Raw genomic sequence first — 25,104 nt, 5'->3', positions numbered from 1 at the left:
GGATGTGAAGTTCTGACCCTTTGGTTTCTAATACCTGAAAGGTAATTCCATACAAAAATGAGCTAAATGTAGCTAAAAGAGGACCAAATAAGTGGAAGCACTGCCTGCCCACTGATCTCTTCCAACACCATCTTAAATTATCCTTTTCACCACAAGGTCCTCACCTTTTGGCATCCTGGTAAGAGGAGGATCACAGCATTCCATGTGAAAGCCACGGTCACAGGAGTCACAAAATAGCATGTTATCCTGTTAAAGACATAAACTCTCTTTATATGTGCATCAGCATCAAGCCCTCCATTAATCTGTCACCATTTCAAAAAACAGGCACATAGTTCTCAACTATGGACAATTCAAGGTATTTCACAGGTCTCAGAAAGAGTACCAGACTAAAATAAAAGCTGCAGATATTTGCCTTGAATATAATTTTATTTTGCAGTTTAACGTAACAGCCACAGAACTAGTATCCACTTCAATCAATCCATACTTCACTATACTTACAGCATTTTTTCCTTGATCTCTACAGGAACTGCATGTTTTGCATTCAATACACTGCCATCGCAAGGCTTTCACTCGAACTGTCAGCTCTGGAGAGAATTTCAAACAGGACGGATGACCTAAAGAAAAAAGAGAAAATGTTACTGGTAAAATAATTATATTTCTGTTAATGGCCATAGATAGCTCATGTAAAAACTACTTTATCAATTAAGTATTCCCATGCAGAATTTTGGTTATCCAGATAGTCCTATATTTAGGTGCTTCTATTCTTACTTACTTATAACACAAACTAATGCCCTGGGTAGGAAATAGCAGGCCTACATACAAAAAGAACCCAAATTCTTCCTAACTGAACTGAGAAACACGGTGAAACTGGTCTTCATTGCCACATTTAAAAAAAACCCAAAACTTCCAGGAGCCAAATGAATTATTTGTGCTAGGTTAACTTAGCTGCCTCCCCTCTGGAAGCCTAAGATTCAGCTGAACTGTATTGTATGCCACAGAAGCATATTCCTCACATGTCTGGGCCAGCAGGAGTGACTACACTAGACTTCTCTGTCTTAAATGGCAAGATTCTTACTAGATGCATACTCCCTGTCTTCACGGGGCAGCACCAGGTAGTGTACCAGCTTTTCTGTCTCAAGGGAAGGGGATAAAACCAGCAGCCCTGTAAATGGTCACCTACCACTGTTGCCACAGTCAGCACAAGAGATGAGCTCTTCAGGTTTCTTCTCCCGATTTTGCTCTTTTGTACCAAGGCAGAAACTGCAAATCGGAATTGGTTCAGCAACCGGCTGTAAGGAAAACAGACAGTAAGAGCACTGGTTATCTCAAGGGAGCAAACTGTAATATACAAAATGACACAGACATTTATATATCGCATAAACGTGATGTAATACACATCATGTCTCAAAGATTTTATCTGGCTCTCACATTCAATACAGCACTAACTGAATAGAAGTTAGTACTCCAAAGTACAAAAACTGTGCAACTGTTAACACTTTATGAAAAACTAAAATAAAATCTTCCTGCAGAAAGTTGTGTGAGCATGCTATATAGCAATCACATGCAGATAAAAAGGTGTGCTCTCTCTGAAAAATTTATGGGGGAAGTTAGACATTGTGTACCAAAAAAGATGTATTTAAGATGAGGCACAGCACTAGCAAAGTAAGAAATAGATATGAACTAGCCAACAATACATTTGGACTGGAATAAGCAGGACATTTTTAAATTTAAGAACTGACATTCTACAGCCTCATCAAAGATGTAGCAAGTGCAATAATTGTTTGTTTTAAAGTGGTACTCAATCAACTAATACAAGAGTGAAAAGTATAGCCTAATTTAACATTAAGTGCTGGATATCATTATCTAGCAAATTCTTTCTAATCCAATTCTGCATTTAAATCCTGTGATTTATAGTTTCCAGAGCAAAAATGTACACAAAATTTAATTTAAGAATACAATAAAAATATGCTAAAATCACATTTTAAACACTGGAGATGGGAATAATGTTAGATTAAGGCAAGTTTTGAGAAACATTCTTTGCATAGCTATATCAAGTTACAGTTGGTGATTTTGAACATGCCTTTTCAAAATCTATTCTACAGGTACATATGTACATACTGTTAATTATGGCATGAAAGCATATGCCAGAAGAACTTCAAGCACCTTCACTCTGCCTAAGCCAAAGCCAAAGCTGTATCTAGAATAGTTTCTTGCAGGAATCAGGTTTGTTTATACTACCGTAATAAAGAAACTGAAAATTTGAAAGCTCTACCTTTCACTCAGTGTACAGACATAGCACACACAGTACACTTCCAGTATGAGGTGTGGTCCTTAAAGCACCCACTAGAAGGAAACAATCTGAACACCTTATAAATTTGCTTCAAAATTAATTTTGTTTCAAAATTAAGCCACACAACAGGAATGAAAGCCTGACATTCTTCATTTAGAATACAAGTATTTATATTAGCCTTTGAGTAAATCCCAAATGATGCTGAAGTATAAACTAATATGAAATCACCTGCCTGTCAAACTACTTCAGTTTGGAATATATTCACAGGATTCGTTAATTGAAGGATTGCAGTTTTTAGTCCTTTTGAGAAACAGAGAAACAAGACAACTGTAGATAGTTATGCCAAGCATACAAATCATTAATGTCCAAGTGGGAGGGGCAAGCTAGCATCTTCACTGCCCACAGGCAGTATCTTTCCAGCCACAGTCACCACAGCAACATTAGCTGAAATCAGCTATGCAGGGATTCCCCATCCTCTTTCAACAGAGGGAGGGGATCTACTGTACATAAAATGTTCTCTTTCTGTTCATGACTGGACTCTAGGTGCCAGACAGCTAGCTGCTTCCAGTCAGTATGAGGTTTACTGGGGGGAAAAAAAACTTGTGTATGAAGGGTCAATCAGTGCTTCAATTTCTTTGGAATCAAGATTTCAGGAATTACTTTTACCTTCTACCTTTTAAAAGGAAAGCTCTAACACTCATGCAATTTTTTAGGGGAGAAATAAAATTATTTCATGTATCCTCTCCAGGAAGTGCATGAGCAATTTATTTCATCAAAGAGAATTTTATAGACAGTCAATAGCCTAATATAGTAGTTCTTTTCTGGTTTAGCCAGTATTTGTGCATACTCTGTTCATCCCCACAGTTCTTCAAATTTGGATGCCCACACGTAACGCTGTCTAGATTTGGAAGAACAAGATCAAAGACTGACCTTCACAGTTTCAATGTTTCCTGTATTTACCACCCTAGCAAGCTGCAAGCAAACACTTTACCACATTAAAAAAAAAAACCAAAACATCTACAGTTTGGGGGAAGGCTCTACTAGAATTCAGAATGTTTTAGAGTAATTAATTACATTGGAACAATTTTGAACGTGGAGATCAGGCTACTCTTCCAAAGCTTCTGTGTGAGACTGTTATGCTAAGTATGGAGAGATTTCTCTGCTGCTGTGTTTGTTCAGCAAAGAACATCCTGGCAAGCGAAAAATGCAAGCACACAATGAAAGATTAGTGAAAACAAGACTGGGAGCAGGCAGCTCAGTTTCATACTGCAAATTTTTGGCAGACGTTCAACTCCTTCTGCTGTTTTGCTTGCAAGCACATCTATCTGTGTGATGTCACCAGATTCAGTGAGGGAGGGAGCCAGAACAAATTGGACTGACAGTGTCTTGCAGCCTGCCAGCCTCTCTGCACATGTTGTTACTATACAAAGGGTTTCTAGAAACCAAATGTGCCTTAAAGATTCTCAGACTGTATGCTCTCCTAAAGGCAACTACGGAGAAGTGCTTCCAGAAAAAGCGTGTGTGTAGTAATTTTACAATCTCATTTTTGGCAAACCCATCCGCTTTGTAGTCTTCTTAATTTAGGAAAGGTGAGGTTAGGAAACGCTTCAAAACTCACAGTCAAGTCTGCAGCCACAATGTCACAATGGTCACTTGCCATGAATGTTAAAGCACTTTACTTTATAGAGGTTTTAATGCCATCTGAGGCTCACTAGATATCAGGACTATGTCCCATCATCTGGTAGCCATTGTGGTTGGAATTGAGTGGGTACAGAATTTAAATCAGCATAAAAGAAACACACTCACACCAATGTTTTTTTTTTTTTTTTTGCTTTGCTCTTTAAGATCCCCTGAATGTGAGCCCCCTAAAAGCAATGGTAGATGGCTTCTGAGAATTCACACTAGATAATGCTTTATTGTGTGTCTGTTTTTAAGCAAGTGACAAATCATTACTCCTCACTTCAAATAGCCCATTCTGTTGCAAAGGTCTCCCTCAAAAGCTGTAGCTCCTGGCAAGAGCAGATGAACCAGAAAAGACAGAGGGAAAGTACAACCTACACCACAGGGAAAAAAATTATTTAAAACATGAGGAAACATGTTTCAGTGAGCTCGGCATCACAAAGCCTGGATTCCATGCCTTTTGGATCAGTGGCTGGAAAAGAAAACTGCTTCAGTCCCACGCCTCAATAAAATCAGAATCAATGAATTTCATATTGTCAAAGTAATTTTGCAAATCATGTGGGCTTTTTTGCTGTATATAGAGAAAACTGCAGAATTTAGGAAACACTATTAAATAATATCAACTTTTAGCAGCAACAGTTGGTAACTAACTCTTCTTCTATAGAAGTTACCAAATCAAAACTCTTAATGTTCCTTCCAGACAATATAGTGAAGGAAAAAAATAAAGCAACTGGGAGTACAAAAAGAAATCCCTTAAAATACTGTTTTTACTCAAGAAAACAATGCAAAAAATATTTTAATACACCCAAGAAAAGCTATTACCATAACACAAACATGTATGTTTGTCTGTGTAAATGGATATTGTCTCCAAATCACTTGTTAAATCTCACTTGAAAGGAAGAAGCATATTTATATGGCAGAATGATGGCCTACAACATGAGACTACATTAAAACAAATGTAAGGGAGAAAAGACAAAATAGCATACAGAAGAAAGGAATAAGCATGAAATACATAACTCTTTTTAAGAAAAAGACCTAGTGTCATTTAAATAGAAAAATTAAAGAACATTTAAAATAAGTGCTGCTGTTTGAGGGAGGACTAATACAACGGAGAAAAAATCTGAAATGCTGCTACAAGAGTAGAGTCAAGTGCAAAGGCCAATAGTTTGGACATTAGTGAGGTGTATATACTGACTGAATTTTCTGCAGGGATTATTGATATCTGGAAACCAATGCAAAAAAATAATGTGAATAGTATCTGGGGCTGACAATCAAACTAAAGAAATTATCTTACTATCAGATATGCACATGGTAAAAACTTCACAGAATGTCAATGGAAATGCTTAGACAGTCAATTGTTAAATAACCTTCCCAGAACTAACAAGTTCTCTAATCAGAGGATTAAAACTATTCAAGATTTGTTAGTCACGATCACAATCACATGCCAAGACTTCCTGACTGCAAACTCAGGGCAGTGAGGGAAGAGAGAGGCTCAGATTTCCTTCTCTGCAGTATAAAGAAACTCACTTCACTTGACACTGATTCAGGAATCTAATAGTTCAAGTTACTGAAGTCTTCTTTACCCAAGGTTATATCCTCTGAGCTCTCACCTACACTTTGTCCCAGCTTCATAATTTTCAAGAAAATATAGGATGCTGTCTTGGGAGTGACAGATGATGATATTACTCTATTTTAGATCAAAAGATACTTCTAAGAAGCCACAGACTTCCATGGCTGCAAAAGAAAAACACAGCACTCAAATCAAGAGTAAGCGGAAATCCTAATTCCTCTCACTGCATAAAACCTTGCATTTCACAATACTTAGATGGTCACAAAAAATAAGGAACGTCAACATTGACTTTAATTTCTAGAAATAACAAATTACTTTGGGGATGAGATTTTTCTTAAAACCAAAGTAATGTCTGTGCCTAGAGGTAACTATTCTATCTTAAAATACTATACACTGCTTTACTTCAAGATTAGCAGCATCCCTAAAAGAATGGAAAATACTTACGTTAGAAAATGAAAAAACGTATTTAACAGAATGCAGAGCCCCTCATAAACATGATACCAGTGAAGATACAAAAGGAACTGTCAATGAGCATTTCATGCACATTAAAGATCTCTACCTGATTCAAGGCTGCTACTTGTAGTTTACCTAGGACACCCACACAAGTTCAACTGTGAGACAAAGTCCTGTAAAGTTTTTGAAACTTTACCACCTTGAGCACAAAATGGAGAGAACAAGAGAAACATTCTATATGTAAGTCTTCACTGTCAAAATTCACTGTTCAATATAACACTCTTGACAGTAAGATATAACAAAGTCCCATGTTCTTGACCCATAGTCATTACATGCTATTTTCTCTCCCTGCACCATCTGCACAGACAGACCATTCTCACATGAGCAGCTTTATACAGTAAGTGTGGCAAAACCCCAAACACATGCAGATAAAACCTTTTCCAAACAGGTCTGTTGCCGAGAGACCATCCATACAAAGGTGTCCTGAATTTGCAAAGTCAGGTGAAGTCAGTCAGAATATCTTATGGTTGTACATTTTGAAGGGAAAAATACCATTGGTGACAGCACTAAGCAAGTGCATCTGCTTGTTCCTGAGATTGCACTAAAGATTTTGCATGCAGCTTAATGATTAGCAGCTTCTAACTTCAGTCATTGCAATGCTCAGAAGCAGAATTACTTTCTCTCCTTCCATGCACACTTTCAAGGAATTCACTGTGAGTCCAGATAAGTTCAGAGATCCAGCACTACAATCAAAACATGCATTACTAAATATCCAGAACTGAGTCAAAACCTAATACTGAAAGGCTGTATACTGTTCATGAATTCTAAATTAAGTCAAACCTATACACGCACTCATCTAAAGGCTGTATCCAACGGAAATTTTTCAATTTTCCGAAATCCAGTGAACTAATAGAGGTATTAGTAATTAAAAGCTTTAGTAATTCATAGGTCTTCACAGAAGCATGATTAGAAGATTCTGTATTTTCAAACCAAAAGTCATTGTCCATGCATAGGTTCACAGACTGGTTAAGTGACCTTCAAAAGTACCTCAAAACAAGCAAATATATTACAAATGGAATTCTGTTTTCTACTCAAGGGTTATTCTGCTTGGACACCCTTCTCTCTCCTTTCTTTCGCATCTCACTACAAGTCGACTTACCATAATAGCAGTAACAATGGGTAGACGACTACCAGATTCTTGAACATTTAAACAAGCAACATTACAACCTCTCGTCCAATGCCAGAAGCAGTATTAGTAGCTGCTCCGAGGAAAGGTGTTCAGTCAGAAAAATATTGGTGAGGAAAGAAAAATTAAGATTTATACACCAAATACAGAGAAAACCTAAATAGGTGGACTAGAGGCGAACATGACTTAATCACAACTCACTAGGATAAATGTAGTTTGAAATCCTTGAATCCATCTAATTCACAAAGGCTCAAGGACTCAGCAGTCTGTCACACATAGTGTTTGTTCACCAGATTTTGTCAACTGCATGTTTGGACTTAAGAACATGGAACCTATTTTTCAACTAAAATGGCAGTACTTAATTTAATAACTATTGTTTTTTAACTGTTTTTTCACCATCACTATGACTGAAATTAAAATTGCTGGGAAACTAGGAGAAAAACAGGGACAGAATTACCTGTCCTCATTCTCTCTGCTGCTTCTTCCCTTCCTACATAACAAAGCTAACACTGGAATTAAGCTGTTGTTTCTTTATCAATATTCTTCATCATCCACTCTCCTCCCTGTCTGACTAGCCTTTAAAGCTCTGTAGTTAATATAATTCCTTTATTAACCTAAACCATCTTCAGAAAAAATGTCGTTCCATATCTGTCAATAATCTGCTGGACAGAAAGGACTGACAACAGGGATCCAGGCAAGGTATTGGACTAATCTCCCACTTTTTAATCCAGTACACTCAGCTTCTGCTGAAATTGTATCGCAGAACACTGTTAAAAAGACTTCCTCCACAGTAGTACCCATTGACACAGGTACTCATTGTAACATCTGATGTCTTCCCACAGTGACAAGCTTTGCCTCTAAGTTATCATGACTCCAGACACTGCCAACACCACTCTTGGTACCACTCAACCCCATGCCACACTCAACACATCAGTTCATAACATCCATTCACAGGTGTCTTGAGCAATAGCATTTAGGACCTGCTTAGATTTGCTCAATTACTATGAGCTACTCACCTGTTCACTAATTGAGTGAATAAAGTTCAAAGTAATTTTTTAACACTTAGGTTTCCAGAGTTACAGTGTACAGATGGAGGCCATCTGTTATCAACCACATGGTTTTTTTAGACAGAACTACAGACTTCTCTTCCCCAGAACCAGCTGGAAAGGAGTGAATCCTAATCCTCCTCCAGCTGAGAGTCTAAGCTTGAACAGTGCCGTGGAGAGATCGGTGAGCTCTCAAGATGTAATTACAGTGTTCTAGTTGCAGATCATTTATGTACTCCACCTCATACAAATCAATCCAAAAATAACCTCTTTACCAGTACTCGGATAGTTGTTGCATTTAAGACGTGCAATTTACAATTACTAACTTTAAACAGGCACAATATAGCAATAATTATTGTATGCTTAAAGGCCTTCAAAACAACTATGATGCCCTGAAAGCATATGAACTTTCTAAAAAGATACAAGAAGTTTGGCTTCATGTGACTTTATGAGTGCACACTGGGATCTAGAATTACTGTTGGTAAGAAGAAAGGCCTGAAGAATGCTGCACGTATAATAGCCCAATCAGTTAAACTGATTGATAAGTACCAACAGATATAAATAACAACACAAAACTAGGAAACAGACATGCCATAAGGAACATGCAAAACAGCAGCACAGGGAATCTGCTATAAACATTACTCCTACTTTTCAGCCACAGAAGTTCCTCTCTTTTTTCAGGAAGCACTTCCTGAATGTTGGCTTTATACTCTCACCTGTACTGCAGGATAATACTAAGATATTTACTTAAAGATATTTACTGCTGCAGCCACAGACAGTTTTAACTGACATAAAAGAGTTTCAAGGACAGTGCAAATGGATATCAAATAATACCACCTGTATTTTCCTTCTAATTGAGGAAGAAACAGTCCTTCTGATGTCCTGAGATCAAATTTCAGATGCTCTGGAAACTTCCAACACATAGAGCAATTGCTTCCACTTCTCCTTCAGTTAGCTGATATTTTATTGTTTTTTAAAAATAATAACAATTTTATAAAGATTCTTTCTGTAACAAGTGTCAACAAAACAAAAGCAGAGCAAGCTATCATTAAGGCATCCAGCCTTAAGACCTGCAACTTACTACAGCTTAAGTTCCTCACAATGGTGTACCAAGAAAGAGCTCCTTGCTCTTCAACAGTATTAAATATTACTGTGTTGTAGTAGTCTCTCAAAGTAATTATTGCATTGTAGTAATACTATATTAACTATTGAACAGCTGTCCTGGTTTTGGCTGAGATCCTGTTAATTCTTCTCCTAGTAGCTGGTGTGGTGCTGTGTTTTGTAGGATGAGAATACTTTGGATAACTCACTGATGTTTCAGTTGTTGCCAAGTAGGGCTTACACCAAAGTCAAGGACTTTTTAGCTTCTCACCCCACCTGCAGTGAGGAGGCTGGCAGGTACAGGATGCTGGGATGGGACACAGCCGGGACAGCTGACCCAGCCTGTCCAAAGAGCTATTCTGGACCATATGGTGTCACGCTCAGTACATAAACTGGGGAGAAGCTGTCTGGGGGGGCTGCTGCTCACGGACTGTCAGGCCATCAACTGGCAGGTGGGAGATTGAACTTTTTTTTGTTCATGTTACTGCCAAGGCTCTTCTAAGAATCAAGGGAAACATTGTCCCAATACTTCCAAAGAATCTGTACCAAGTACATTCTATTAAAGAAAAAAAAAAAAAAAAAGAGAGAGAAAATCCCTTATCACTCTCAAGAGCCTACTAAGTCAAGAAAATCACTATAGCAGAGTATGTCATCTGCACCTGCATAAACTAGTTGAGATTTAACAGAAAGCAGTGGATTGAAGGTCATTGCACTGTCTGCATGGAAAAAACAACCAACCAAGAACAAACAAAACCAAAAATCAAACTGTCTTAAAAATCCTGGAGAATGGGAACTTTGAGCCACCACTGACGTGCGAGTCAATTAATGCTGGCAGAACCTACATGTTTTAACATTGTATCTTCAATACTACTTCAGACTAGTATGAAACTCCGCCTGAGTTACCTAGCACAGAGATGGTACATGAAGATCAGAAATCTAGGGTTAAACACTGACACACACAGACACAAAAACTCAGAAGAATTTATTGAAAGAATACCTTGCAAAATTTATATTTTTCCAGGGGGACAAAAAACAAATCCCAGACTAAATTCAGTATTTATAGTAGCTCATACTACCGTTCACCACTCTGATTTATAACATTTTAAGAAAAGCGCAGGGAACAATTCATCTCAAAGAATATCAAGCTGCTCCTGAGTTTCGGCACATTACAAGAAGACTGAGGAGGCTGTGAAACATACCGTGTTAATAATACACACAGCCCTATTATCCACTGTTACCAACACTCTCAATCCCGCCACCTCATGTGCCAGGTTTGTTTATATCCAGTTTTCATAACATTGTACAGCTATACTGATTTCATTATAGATAAAGTTGGAGACTTACACAGGAAACATTTGTAGACAGAACACTGGAATTTTCAGCATAGTAATACTTCCTACATTACACCAGCCCACAGCACAACACACTGACAAGTTAAGTACTGTGTCCACAGTAAAGCTCCCACAGTTAAATTAGAACTTCAGAGAAAATTTACTGGTGATAAAGCAGCTGTGCAGATTTTATTTTCTTTATGAAGAAGACTTGTACAGTAGTTTCAAATCTTCAAATCCTAATAGATCATTAAAGCATCTCTCACCAGAGAGTGAAGCTGACTTTAAAAACCATGAGTGGGACACACCCAAAGAACTCATCCCTGAACAGGATATTTGTAACAACCAAAAATGTCCCATTCTGCCGAAAAATGTATCTCTTTAGGATAAAAAAGAATAATTCTCACATTCTAGATGTCCTAGAGACAAGTAGCACAAATATAGGAATCATTGGCAAATTGATCTTCAGTAAAGAAAGACAAGCTTCTGTTCTACTCTGCATTCACAGTAACAGAAAGAATAAAAGGTACTGACTGGGTATGAATTTCACTCCAACAACTTCATCTTGAGGTTAGAGGGGAGGATCAATGACCTTAGGAACGCAGAAGTATGGTAGAAAGGAGGGGAAAACCACAAAAAAAAAGAGAAAGCAACAGAAAAATTATTTGTTTTTTTATAAAGAATGTATATTTAAAACGAGGGAGAGAGGAGAGGGCAGAGGTTACAGAAGTCCCTGAGTGCTCCTTTCAGGATCTCCATGCTCTCTAGATCATAAAATGGTTTGGGTGGGCAGGGACCTTAAAAATCATCTGGTTCCAACCCTTGCCACAGGTAGGAACACCTTCCACTAGACCAGGTTTCTTCCTATTTCACAACAAAGAGGTTCTGGAACAGAAAGTTCTTTGCCCATTATAAAGAAAGCCTCTAAGACAGCATTAGGTGGCAATTGCTAACCAGCCCCTCACTACATTACTCGAATGCAAATAGAAAGGAGAAATGGCAGGCAAATAAAAATGTGAAAGTAAGAGATCATCTCAAGTTTGCTTTGCAAATCCATCTCACCTTCAAGAGAGCAGGCTTACTTCCTATGTTTTGCTGACACACCTACAGTAAGCCTGTTACCATACTTTCAGTTCCACTGCACAGAAGCATTGTAAATTCCCCACAGTAGCTCATCTGCAATTTTCTGATCCAAAGTACAAATTACAATCCATTACATTTCCTCTCATGTTTAGAAAATTGGATACAATGGGATCCTAAATACACAGTGATAACACCTAACATACCAGATTCAAGATTATTGGCCTCAAATTCAAACTCTGTATTGATACATTCCATGGACCACAAGAAAACAACCATACAAAAACTGTGTCTTACCTTATCCTTTTCATGAGGAAGGAGACATACTGGAGGGAGACAGGAAAGAGACTCAAAACTCTCCTTCCCATCAGCATTAGTGGTTGCTTTAGTGTTGAGTTGGTATAGAGGTCCATCCTTAAGGAGCCTACCATGGCCGACAGCACGTTTGACAGCTAATCGTAATTGCTGGTGAAAAATGGAGGCAGCGCTACCTCCAAATAATGCAGACACATCTTTCTGACCTTTCAGAAAGCGCTCAATGTTCTTCAAGGATGAGCCACCAGACTCAGCCAAGCCCTCAATTGCCCGTTTAATAAGTTTATTCCAGTCCACATTTGGTTTACCATCCAACTTGCCATGGTTCCGAGGCTTCGGAAGTGCTATTCTCCCAGGATTATCAGGATCCTTGTAGGAGTTGAGACCCTTGTTGGAGACTTTTAAAATAGTTCCATCTTTAACACTCAACTCTAACTGTTCCAGAACAGTTTTGCGGTCCAAACCATGTGAAGATGACACTGCGTTGCATATCCTTTCCTCTGAAGGTCGCTGTTTTTGCTTCTTTACCTTTTTGATTGCCTCCAAAATCCACTCTGTATACAGCGGGTTGGCGAGTTTTACCATGGTGAAGAATTCTGTATATCCATAGAGTCGTTATCCTTTATCCTGATGCTGAACAAGTTTCAAATGATGAGAAAACAGATCCTCGAATGATGGGAACCAGCTAACCATAGCATTCACGTTTTCTGTTCTGAATTAATCCTTTCTCAAACATTATTTGTTTTCACACTGAAGAGAAGAAAACAAAACAATTAGAAACTTCTACTCTCTGTCCAGTAAATCCCATAACAGCATCACAGAAAGATTTTACACAAACATATAAAGATTTCAGCATTATCTCACCTGAGCTTCTGGTCTCACAATAAAAAGAGCTCTAATGTTAGGCCTAGAAGAAAACAAGAGAGACATTTAAAAAAAACACTTTTGAAGAAAAGAAAAACAAAGTAGCAGACAGCGTTAATTTGTTGAACACACAGCAGAGTTTTAAGCCACTACATTTGTGAAATACTAAAGTAATACTTCAGGTTTTATCTTCACTACTAATAAAAGCATACTTTAGCACTAAAATTACCTCATACAACCTAGAGAAAAGTGTCCTTTCCATTTTGATCCATTACTCTATACCAAGATTTGTATCACTGCTGAGCACAACATAAATTAATATTTGGCGGGAAAAAGAAAACCACAACAAACATCATAAAAGAGCAGTAGCTCTCTTAATTTTTATACATGGAAGACATTGCCTGAAATTTTAACAGAAAACAGGAATAACTAAGACTCTTGAGCAAGCAGCAAGAAACTTTCAGAGCACTTTCAGGAGTGTAATCATGGGTTTCCCGTCTGTGAAGAAAAGCTATGACAGTTGTTCCATAAGGGAAAAAAGTGAAGAAACACAGCTGGAGATTGCAATTAAATGCTCTACTTTTAGAGGCCACAGAAAAAAGGATACAACATAATTTTCAGTATTGATGAGGCCCACTGAAAACACCTCAGGACAAAGTAACAGGTGACCATACACAGCGTAAAAGGAATGCTTATGACACTGCTAATTAACGATGCTGGTGAAAGGGTATGAGGTTCTACTTTAGAGCCTTTAGTTATCTACTTTAGAGCCTATAAGTTATCCTTATAATAGCTTTTTCTGGGTGTGATAACTGTCTGTTGTGCTGAAGTTCTACTTCAGGAGTACACTAACCAAGAAGGATCTGAAAAGTGTTTATGACAAGAAAAAATTATTTTCTACAAGGGAGTTTTAGACAAGAGCAAAGTTGGTAACACAGTTATCGTGTTCTGCTTTCTAGTAAGTACTGAAGAATTTATCAACACACGGAGCACATTTGCATACAGACATCAGACTCAATAGCAGAGCTCCACACGGCCAGTACTGGAAAGACTCTGAACGACTGCTTAAACCAGAAGAGATGCAGTGCTTGCCTAGAGTTCTTTTATTCTGCGAACAACAGATGTAAAGGGAAATACGGTCCTCGACACCTGCCCTCCTCGCAAAACAGAGATGCGCTCCCCTAACCCCTGCTCCCTGGATCCCGAGGCCCGAAGGATTCTGTCCCCTGTCCCCAGCCGAGCTCCGTGCGCAGGACGTTATGCAACCGTCCGGCCAGGCTGGGGCGACACCGGGACGGTCCCAGCGCCGGTGGGTCACTCGCTCGCTGGCTCTCCGGGTGACAAGCGACCCCTGCACCTGCTACCGCTCGTCCCCATCCCTACCGCGGGTAGGTCCCGCACTAGGCGCCCCAAGGAGCGCACTGTCTCAGCACGGAGACTCGCACCGGCGAATTCGGGAAAAGCGGGGCGCAGGCCACAGCCGCGGCAGACAGCCAGGCCCCATGCAGCTCTCTGTCCTCCCGGACACGGGCAGTGCGGCCCGGCCAGCTCCTCGCACTGGTACGGCCGGGCCCGCGCCCGCCTCAGCCGCGCTCTCTCGCGCCAGACACTGATCGGAACTCAGCTCGCGGACCCCCGACCCCTTCGCCCGCATCACCCGTGCCGTGCCGTGACCGCCACCTCCCCGAGGCGTGGGACTGGCGAGCACCGCGGGAGCGGACGGCGGGGCCGGGCCTGGCGCAGAGCGGCGGCGGGGCCGGAACAGGCCGCGAGCCTGGAGCGCCCAACTGGGCCTTCCCCTTCCCCAGGCCACGGAGCTCGCCAACCGCCTGTCCCCGACTTCCTCGACATCAACCACCCGAGCCGGCGCGGCTCCGCCAGCGTTACTTACCGAGGGCCGTGAGCGCCGGGACCCGGGAGGTGAAGGCCGGACGGCAGCGAAGCCCGAAACTGACACGGCGGCCATCTTGGGCCCGGCGCGCTGCGGCGGGGGGCGGAGGGGCGCGAGGTGGAACAGCCCGCGGGGGGAGGGGGGTGGCCAGGCCACGGAACAGCGCGGCAGGGCGCAGACGGCCGCCAGGGGGCGCTGTGGAGCCGCAGCTGCGCCACAGAGAGGCGGGGCCACGCCCGGGGCCGCGCGCAGCGGAGCGGACAGCGGGTGAGGGAAACGGTCGGGCCGGGCCGGGCCGCGCCGGGCTCGGCGGTGAGCTGACGTGACGTGAGGCGAGGCGAGGTGAGGCAGATACCAAGGTCTGCCCACAATCCTGAATCAGAGTTGGGTCTGAAATCTCAGACCTCAGCCTGTCCGTGCTGGTGCACGGAGACTTTCCTCCCACATAAGAAAGGCTGTGTGTTCAAGCAGCTTATTTAATGGGATTCAAAGGACTGCATTTCCATTGTTTTTGTATATTCCCGGCAGTGTAGTAGGAAAATTACTTGTCATGGCATGTTTTACTCAGAAGTCCAAGGATCTGCTATATGAACATGAAACACTAGTTCTAGTTATGCAAAGGAATAATTTGCTAGAGAATTTAGGTAAATTTGGCATGACAATTGTTTTCATGCCAGCTGGATGTTTTCTGGGGTGTTACTCCGTGGTGAACGAACCAGCAAAATAGTGAAAAACGTTCCCCTAGCTGTTCCTCCCTGCAAAGGCCGGGTTATTTCCTCATTTCATGGACTATAGTCCAGTTGCCCTCTAGAAAAGGGACCCCTAAACGCCGGCGAGGAGCAGGCGGGGTAGGCGCGCCGCGAGCGCACTCCGCCGAACGAGGGGGAACGCGCAGCGGCCGCCGTAGGGGACGTCCCCGGGTCGCGATGGCGCCGCCTAGCGGGGGCGCCCTGCGTAGCTCCGGGCCTGAGGGACTCGCGCGGGCCGGCCCCGCGTCGCTCCCTGTCTTGTCAGGTGTGTAACGGAGTGGGGGGGGGGACGGGACATGGAATCGGTCGCCGGACAGAGACATGGGACACAGGGACACGTGGCGCGTCGGGCTCTGCCGGGCGCGATCCCGTACCCGCCTAGATCGCTGTCCGGCTGCTGCCGAGATAGTTACGGAGCGTGTGCGCGCCGCTTCGCTGCGTCGTGAGCCGCGCGCCTCCTCGGCCTATGGGGCGCCCAATGGCAGAGCTCGCTGCGGAGACCCGTCCCGAGTGGCGCGAGCGTGTTTGTCCGCGCGCCGGGGGCGGTGCTTGCGGCAGCCATGCTGCGCGCGCGCGGGGCTGGGCCAGTGGGGGAAGCGCGCCGGGGCCCGTGGGGGCGGGGCCTGCGTAGGGAGCAGTGTCGGGGGTTCCGCTCCGGCACAGCCCGGCTCCGCCGCAGCCATGATCCACAGTCTGTTCCTGATCAACGCCTCGGGGGACATCTTCCTGGAGAAGCACTGGAAGAGCGTCGTTAGCCGCTCCGTCTGTGACTATTTCTTTGAGGCGCAGGAGCGGGCCTCGGAGGCGGAGAACGTGCCGCCGGTGATCCCCACGCCGCACCACTACCTCCTTAGCGTCTACCGCCACAAGATCTTCTTCGTGGCCGTCATCCAGAGTGAGGTGCCGCCGCTCTTCGTCATCGAGTTCCTGCACCGCGTCGTGGACACGTTCCAGGTATGGTCGAGGGGCGTGGGACCCGCAGGCTGGAGCGCGGGAGCCTCGTTACGGCCGCGCTACGGGGCAGAACGGGCGGGCGGCGCAAAGAACCCCTCTCGTTTGCACCTGTTAGGGTTTTTTTTGTTGTTGTTGTTTCCTATCGCGTAATTTTCATCCTGCGTTTGTGAGGGATGTAAACAGGGCTTGCCATAGTCGGGAATTTACTGCCTAGGAATTACGATGGATTCGGGATCTACCTGTGTGCCCACAGGATGAACCTTTCGTAAATCAATATTTCTGTTTTGCAGCCTTATCTGCTCTGGGAACTGTGAACTAAGACCAAGCTGGCCTTGTTCTCACAAGGAGCTTTTGCAATTCATAGCCACGTACTTTAATCAATTAGTGACAACCTACCCGTGTGTTTACATCTAGTGATGCTTCTTGGAAGCTTCCTAAAGCAGTGAATTGCAGGAGTTGCCCCAGAGTAGCTGTATTCCCTCTGTGCTATGGTTGACACATCTTCTGATCAGTTTAGGAAAATGGCAAAGATGTCTGTCTTCCTCCTGCCAACAACAGGATTGTGTTGTCTGGATTTGAAATGTCTTGTGACCAGCATATTGCCAGCATACAGGAAATGCATGTGCTTGGCCAAACAAGTGTCATGGGAGGCTTTTGCTTGCAAGATGTCAGTCAGAAGCTGTATTCTGAGTTATGTTTCTCTGACTTTAGGGAGTGGATTGGCTGTTCAGGCCAGCGGTGGGTTGTGTCAGACCCTTAGGTCTTGTTTTTTATGAGGGTATGAGGCGTGAGTGTGTTGTCACTGGCTTAGATGTATCTTAAAATCTGGTATGTCTGAAAAAGAGTGTGTGTAATGCAGAACTAGGATTTCTCTACTGTCACAGCATACCTATGCTCAGTCTTTATGCAAAATGCCCGATCTCTTTAATTTCTGTAAGTAACTAGAAGCTCGGGTTTGTGTTTGTGCACACGCACTTGCTCTCTCCTGTAAGATGCTTGAAGTCCACATAGAATAAGACAGTAAGTAAGTTAAATGTTCAGTTTTAAAAATTGCTGAATTAGTTGGGACAGCTGATGTGGGAATTTGCCACCTTACTGGAGCAGTGGCTGGGGTGTGCTCAGAGTTGTATGTGTCTGTGGGAGTGGCGTGTCTGGTGTGCTTGTAGTAATACAGGGAGTTTCACTGGTTTTTTGCCTCCTCGAGGCAAAGAAGAGGCTCGATTTATTCCTGTGTGGGAGAGCACTGGACTGAGTGATCACGAAGATTCTCTTTCAGAGACCATTGAGTAATTCTTTCTTTTGCACAGGATTATTTTGGAGTCTGTTCAGAGGTAATAATCAAGGACAATGTTGTGGTGGTTTATGAGGTGCTGGAGGAGATGCTGGACAATGGCTTTCCATTGGCAACAGAGTCTAATATTCTTAAGGAACTGATAAAGCCTCCTACTATTCTGCGAACAGTCGTCAACACCATCACAGGTAAAGGGAAACAATATTCCTGCATAAGTAAATTAGGACATGGGTGAAGAAAATTTATATTGTCCCATACCATTCATGCAGCACAGGTGTGTTTAGGGAGTAATGTGTTAGTGCTTTGCTTTGAGGTTTCTTCCAATTTCAGCACCAGCTGCACTTTGATTTTGCATTTGGTTTTGATCTGATTTGGGGTATTTTAACCTAAAAAAGTTAGATTACATTTTCAGTTACAGACATGACATGACTTCCAGGATGAGTTAGTTTGATGTGAGTTTACACATCCCCATGCATTACTATGAAATGCAGTTTTAGAGCTGGGTGAAAGAGAGATGTACATTTTTGGAGTACTGGGAGTCTGGAAGAGTAATTGCTCTCCTACAAAGAAACAGAGGTTCTCAGGGATTAATTAAGCTCTATAAGGCCAAGGACTTGCTCTGCAGCATTGCCTAACTACTGTGGGTGTTAATTCCCTTTCTTTTTCCAGGAAGCACTAATGTGGGTGACCAGCTTCCCACTGGACAGCTCTCAGTGGTGCCTTGGAGACGCACTGGTGTAAAATATACCAACAATGAGGCCTATTTTGATGTGATTGAGGAGATAGATGCAATCATTGACAAATCGGGTATGGAAGTTGCTCCTGGTTAAGAATAGGATAACTTGTCCTGATAGTGCCTGAAGAGAGAGTTAGGTTTTGAAATAGGTGCACCTTCATCCAAGTGTGGGAAGTTCTGTTCCTATTTTTACTCTGGAATGTTGCTTGTGTGTCCTATTCAGTCAAAAATTTTACAGAGGCGTCAAGATTTTCACTTTTCTTTGTTCTTGAGGTCTCATAAGTAATTCTATATTGGGAAAATAGAAGATGAGTAAAAATTGTGCATAGCACTTTCTCTTTAGTATTTGTGCTTCTTAGTCTTGGTAGAACGGGGAGCTATTGTCATTGGCCATTAAAATGGACACTGTTGGTGTCCATGCTTCTTATCGGAATTAATCTTCTAGAGGAGTCATTGGGAATGATACAAATGTTGAGCAGGCAACATAATGAACCATGGCATTTCATTAAGAAAATAGACTTCCTTCCTCTTCACTCACAGTTTTTCCACTTTGGGATTTTTTTGATGAGGTTCACAAAACCACCTGTGTTTACCTTATTGTTACAGGTTCCACCATTACTGCTGAAATCCAAGGAGTGATTGATGCTTGTGTCAAGCTGACTGGGATGCCAGACCTTACCCTCTCCTTTATGGTAAAGCTCGATGTATCTTCATTTAAGTATTTTGAAAGGGGTTTCCCAGTCCTGCTGCTAAGATCATGGTCTTGTGATGATGGACCCCAGTACATCAGAATCTGGGTTTGCCGGACGAAAAGAGAAAGAAATGACAATGGGAACTCATCGGGAACTTCAGCAACTTAGAGCCTAAAAAGGCCTTTTCAGATTATTTGTTTAAAAGGACAGGTGATGTGTGCTGTGACTAAGTTTTTCAGATACAGTGGTGCTTTAAGCAGATATCCTGAAGGGCCACCTCTACTATGAGTACACACCAATGTAATTATGTGACATGAAGAAGTTATCTAAAATAGGATTAAAAATATCCTAAAAAAGGATAGAGGTTATTGAGTACTGCTTTCACATGGATATAACAGCATCAGACATGTCTGAATATAGACACCTTCAAGTGGTCAAGAGTGTGTCAAATGGTAGGCCCTTCATGGATAGAAGATTGCTCAGTAGAGGTCATTTTAAGTCGTACTGTCTTCACAAACCTTGTGACTTTCTTTTTGTTTCAGAACCCTCGGTTATTGGATGATGTCAGCTTTCACCCATGTGTGCGCTTTAAGCGCTGGGAGTCAGAGAGAATACTCTCCTTCATTCCTCCTGATGGAAATTTCCGCTTGCTATCCTACCATGTCAGTGCTCAGAAGTAGGTGATGAGTCTGGTGCTGTAAATTATGAAATTTGGATCCTTCTCGCTAGGAAAAGGATAAAAGAAGGATCTTTTAAAGATGAGGTGGCATGTTGAGCCAGGTGAAATAGAGGTGCATGGTGACTTGCATTTTTCTTTTTTTTAAATTACATGTTTTCTCCTTGTTTGGAGCAGTGATTCTGTAATTTCTTTCTGGCCAGCTAGCATTTTTCAAAGACTGCTAGCATATAAACAAACTAGATAGTGAAAGAATTAGACAGTGTGGAGTAACCAAGCTGTTGATTTCATATGTTTATAAAAACTTCTAGAATACAAGAAGATAGTTTGGTGCTCCTGTTAGGTTTTTGACATCTCTCTTAATGGAACCACAAGTTCTTGTCCAGGTTTACACTCTTTTCTAGAAGCAGCTTGCCAAGTACTGTTTGGGGTTACAGCTGCTAAAGAATTTTGCTAGACCTTTGTCAGATTTATCTCTAGTAGGTGAAAAGGAGTGGCAAATGCAACCAAAAGCACAAACGTGAAGTTCAGGTGGTGATGCACTGCCAGGAACTAATTGCCAACCTGGTTGTGACATGCAAAAAGATTTCTCATCTTTTGGTCAAGCCTTCTATTTTACTGGATGTAGTTCCCTGTTCTGATAAAATAGGATACAGCAAGCTTGATTACAAAAAGTGTAATTAAGACTTGAGAATGGAATCCTGACTTTGCTCCTAGCTCAAACAAATGAGTGTAGGATTTCCTTCTCTTTTAAGCAAATATGAAGACAAGAGATCGACAAGGACTTTCTGTTTGTGTCTTTATTCTAGTCTTGTGGCAATTCCTGTCTACGTTAAGCACAACATCAGTTTTCGTGATAGCAGCTCACTGGGACGATTTGAGATCACAGTGGGGCCAAAGCAGACTATGGGGAAGACTGTAGAGGGAGTGATGGTCACTAGCCAGATGCCAAAAAGTGTCTTAAATATGACCCTCACACCCTCTCAGGGAACACATGTCTTTGATCCAGTTACAAAGGTAAGAGGAAAGAGAGAAATTAGATAATTTTTTAAAAAAATCTTTCTTATCTATCAGAAAATGCAGTCAACCTGTTCGTGCTTACATGAACACTTCCATAAACATTGCTTCGCTGAAGGCAATATGTTGGGGTGAGAACTTTTTCTGAACAACGGCATACTAGGAGTTTTCTTAATCCCCAGGACAAATACCTTGGTGTCTGAGTGGATTGTAGTTCTGGCTACTTGGTGTTTGAAGAAAATCCAAGCACTGGTCTTGTATAATGGGACATCAATCTTGTGGATGGCTTACAAACGTCTGCATATCTAGTTGTCATGCCCAGTGCTGCATGTTGGTCTTTTGCAAACACTGAGGGTTGGTTAATGGGTTTGGTTTGGTTTGGTTTGGTTTGGTTTGGCTTGGTTTGGTTTGGGGTGTTCTGGTTTTGTTTTTTGAACCTGAGGAGGTAACTTTTCTTTTCTTCTTGCAAACATTACTCTGATGGGCTTACCCACGTGGCCTTTAGCACAGGTAGTGGAAATATCATTCATAGTAGGCTTTTGGGGAGCCTCATGGAAAGAGAGGGAGGACAAAAGTTCAGAGTGAGGTATCCGCTCCTTAATCCTGTGTCTGGCCAATATGAAAAGCAAGATACTAAGAAAAAGACATTTTTCATAGAGAAACATTAAAAGCTGTCATTGGAAGGGGACTCTTCTTTTAGAAGGTGCAGCATTTGAGTTTCACTGCTGCATTTTCTGCTTCTTAAAGTTACTGTCATGGGATGTTGGGAAAATAAATCCCCAGAAACTGCCAAGTCTGAAGGGAAGCGTGAGCCTGCAAGCTGGGACATCAAAACCAGATGAAAACCCCACCATTAACCTGCAGTTTAAAATTCAGCAGCTGGCTATATCTGGTGAGTGAGTCTGAGGTAAAGAAGTGGAAAGTTCTCTGCTGTGCCGGTGCTCATTCTGCATGTAGCTGAAGTAACTTTGCAAACCTTCTGAAGTACACCCTACCTGAAACATGTTCTTCAAGCAAAAAAGTTGTGTGCTTTGACTACAGATATATGGATTTGTTCTTTCTAGTGGTCCGTGAAACAACTTACCTGCATTTCCTTGCATTTTGTGCTTACAGACCTCTAAAGAAATTAAGGGTATGAATGTGTTTGTAAAGAATGATTCTAACAATTAGCAGTTGTCAGCTTTTCTCCATTCTGTCTACTGCTTGCTAAGACTTCCCTTGTGCTTTCTGCACCACCAGTATGATCTTCTGTCCCTTTATCCCAATGGCCTGTTAGCTTTGTTTGTGGCAGCAGTCAGTCTTATGCTGTGTTTGTTTGCCTCTAGGACTGAAGGTGAATCGCCTGGACATGTATGGGGAGAAGTACAAGCCATTCAAGGGGATAAAATACATGACTAAGGCTGGCAAGTTCCAAGTCCGAACCTAGAGGCTGCTGATTGCGAGGAAGAGCACTTTTCCTATTTTCCCTGTCCCTGGCTGTTGGATGCAGCCTCTTATCTCATCCATCTGTTTAGGGTTGCTCCCTTGTCTGTAGTAGCATAAGCAGGAAAGCCAGTGCTCAGAGTGCTGGAAAGCAGGGAAAAGTAAGGTTGACCTGAAACCACCTCATCCCTACCTGAGTCTGAAGTATTCGTAACAATAGCAGATGGGAGAGTTACTCAGGTCCCTTAGGATTAGCGAGTCAGCTATGTAAGCTTGTATCACCTTCATTTGGCTGTCTTAGAGGAAATTCTAGGGATTTATGGCCTTTTGTAGATCCTCTTCCTTATATTTTGTTTGGCTTTTATCCCGTTGTACATGATACAAAGTTGAATTTCCACAAACTTCAACGTGATGATCCAGCATCTGCATTCCTGTATCACTGGGTGTTAGGGTGTAGAGTTGTGTTGTTCTTGCCAGCAGGGAGAACATGTAGCTGTTCTGCCTCAAAAGGACTGGCAGAAGTGGGAGGGTAGATTGTTCTACCCAGGATGGGAAGTTGAGAAGCCTGAGATTGGGAATGGTGCCACAAAAGGAAGAAATGCATTCTTTCTCTAGGTACTTCATAAGGCATCCTGTTCATCAAGGATCTTGAGTCTCTGAACACAGACTTGAAACACATTCAGATCTTGTAACTGATGGGCGGTGGTATCTCCATGTAATTCTGCTTCTCCTCTTATTTCATCAGTGTTTCAAGGTAGGAATTCTCCTAGCTTATTTGGGGAATCAGAAGAGACAGACAGGGGAACTTCTGTGGAGAGAGCACTGATGGAATTTGAAGCTGTGGCTACATGAAGATAACCACTGTCCTAGTAACTTGTTGGAACCTCTTTTTGCCTCTCCTTGCCTATTGCTAATGACGGTGATACTGCTGTTTTCCTGCTCACTGATGTCTTCCTTTGAGATAATTGTGACCTGATACCTTTGTAGTGTTCCTCCTGTCCTACCTCATTTCAGTTCCTGTACCAGTCAGGTGCTGTGCAGATGGATTCAAACCTATGCCAGATTTTTCACTTGGATCATCTCTTCCTCAGGAGCTGTTGCTATATCTGTCCATTCCAGCCTGCAGTACATCCCTCTGTACAGCAGAAATAGGAAATGAGAGGCTCCTGCACTGTTCATATTGCCTGTCACAGGCTCTTTGGCCACTACATGCCAATGTGTTTTTTCTTGGTAGCAGAACTTGCACCTAAGCTGCTGTACACGTGACCACACATATGTGGCTGTGGAGTCCAGCATGTACAGTTCATGCTTGTGAACAGAACCGGGTGACCCTAAACGAGGGATAGCATTCATTCCACCTTGCATGTGGTGGACACTTCCAGTGGATGAGTGGCATCTTGCTTGTGGGATTACTAGTTCCCGTGCAGCTGAAGAATTCCATAGCAGGTGGCATTCTGCTGAGGTGACGTTACTGCTGAGCATGTTCAGTGCAAACAAAACCTTCAACAAGGGCATCAATAAAATTTTTACATGTCATCTGTGTCATTTCAGAGTGGTTTGTGCAGGCTTTATAAGAAATAAAGTTGTTTTTGAGGACGAATGTAAATTATGCCAATTTGTTTGTATATAGTGGGTGCCTTAGGGAGATAAATGTCTTTATGTGGTTGGTATTGTAAACCTGGGACTAAATTGCTGTCTGAAAAACTGAAACTAATTGCTTTCTTGGACATTTTTCTTAAGTGTTTCCCAAAAGGAATGCTGAGCATTTCCTAGAACCTCAAGTGAAAATGTCTTTAGGAACGCAGCTGAACCATTTTTGTTTACTGGGCTGGGTAGCATGCTAAGGGCAGTGCTTTGATTATGAAGACAATTAAATACCTCATCACCTTCCTGCTCCTCAAGTATTGATACTGTCCTTTGGCTTTGTAGCTTTGAATTTTAAAGGATCTTTTATTTACTGCTAAAGTGAATCATGTTACTCGAGATATTGAAAGGTTTCTTATATACATTAGGGCATCAGGCCCTTATGACATACCAGTCTGAGATGACTGCAACTTCCTATGGAAGATGAAGCAGGGCATGAAGGGAAATGGACAACGACTTCAATGATATAAGTGGGACATAAGAAGGACTTCTGCGGGGGAAGCATGAGGAGCAGCTGTGTACTTCAATGACAAAAGATGCTGATGTCAACTAGGGTTCTGAAACAACTTGAATATGACAATGTCAGTTGCAAAGTCAGATGAAAGCCAGCAGGCAGATGGCAGTTGTTATTCTTAGACCTTGTCTCAAGATGGTGCTACTGTGTTGTTGGAAGAGGACAAGTTAGGGATAAAAACTCTGTAAGAATTGGGAAAGTTGATGTAAAGATGGAAACCATCTCAGGGATTTCTTTTTATCAGGGAGGGATGTAATGGGTAAAGAAGCCAGAGAAAGGCAGTTAAATGCACTGAACTAGCTTGCAGCAACTTCTGAGAAATGAAATGCAAGTTAAAGTAAGGCTGGAGAATACTAGATGCTAGCTATTGGACAAGGATTTGGTAATTCTCCCAGATTAAGGATCTATTAAAAAATGAAGGATAAGGAAGCATTTGTAAAAATTTGGGGTTGATTCCGGGCCGTTCTTTTAGTCAGCTACAGAGAAGATGTCTCAGAAGACAGACCGGGATGAAAGGAAGGAACAAGTGCAGAGATGGCAGCTAGGGCTTATCTAGCATTCTTTGTCAGCTTGGATATTTCATATAATGGTATTTTCCAAGA

General features: G+C 42.2%; 2 protein-coding genes across 4 annotated transcripts in view; one reads left to right on the top strand and one right to left on the bottom strand.

Moving 5' to 3' along the window:
- The window catches only part of KAT6A (lysine acetyltransferase 6A), a 36,820-nt gene extending 21,908 nt beyond the window's left edge, over positions 1-14,912 (bottom strand). Inside the window, exons 1-6 of the mRNA XM_053966424.1 lie at positions 14,808-14,912; positions 12,917-12,959; positions 12,035-12,802; positions 1,181-1,289; positions 499-614; positions 165-246 (exon numbers count right to left, since the gene is read on the bottom strand). Coding sequence (XP_053822399.1) covers positions 165-246; positions 499-614; positions 1,181-1,289; positions 12,035-12,637 — 910 coding nt within the window. The 5' untranslated portion in view covers positions 12,638-12,802; positions 12,917-12,959; positions 14,808-14,912. The remainder of the gene's footprint in view (positions 1-164; positions 247-498; positions 615-1,180; positions 1,290-12,034; positions 12,803-12,916; positions 12,960-14,807) is intronic.
- Positions 14,913-16,153: 1,241 nt separating this feature from the next.
- Positions 16,154-23,950, top strand: AP3M2 (adaptor related protein complex 3 subunit mu 2). 3 transcript variants are annotated; one of them, XM_053966441.1, is made up of 8 exons: positions 16,157-16,510; positions 17,818-17,989; positions 18,471-18,608; positions 19,144-19,229; positions 19,772-19,905; positions 20,715-20,922; positions 21,670-21,814; positions 22,248-23,950. In XM_053966441.1, the coding sequence occupies exons 1-8, from the start codon at positions 16,238-16,240 to the stop codon at positions 22,346-22,348; spliced, it is 1,257 nt and encodes a 418-aa protein (XP_053822416.1). In that variant the 5' UTR covers positions 16,157-16,237; the 3' UTR covers positions 22,349-23,950. The 3 variants fall into 3 exon arrangements, with proteins under 3 accessions (XP_053822417.1, XP_053822418.1, XP_053822416.1); XM_053966442.1 differs by lacking the exons at positions 21,670-21,814; positions 22,248-23,950 and adding an exon at positions 21,105-21,663 and having other exon boundaries at positions 16,154-16,510; XM_053966443.1 differs by lacking the exon at positions 21,670-21,814 and having other exon boundaries at positions 16,155-16,510; positions 22,248-22,304.
- The last annotated feature ends 1,154 nt before the right edge of the window (positions 23,951-25,104 follow it).

This window comes from Vidua chalybeata, chromosome 28, assembly GCF_026979565.1.
Source record: "Vidua chalybeata isolate OUT-0048 chromosome 28, bVidCha1 merged haplotype, whole genome shotgun sequence".
Lineage (NCBI taxonomy): Eukaryota > Metazoa > Chordata > Aves > Passeriformes > Viduidae > Vidua > Vidua chalybeata.
Note: the sequence above shows the minus strand (reverse complement) of the source record. Positions and strands in the feature narration are given on the sequence as shown.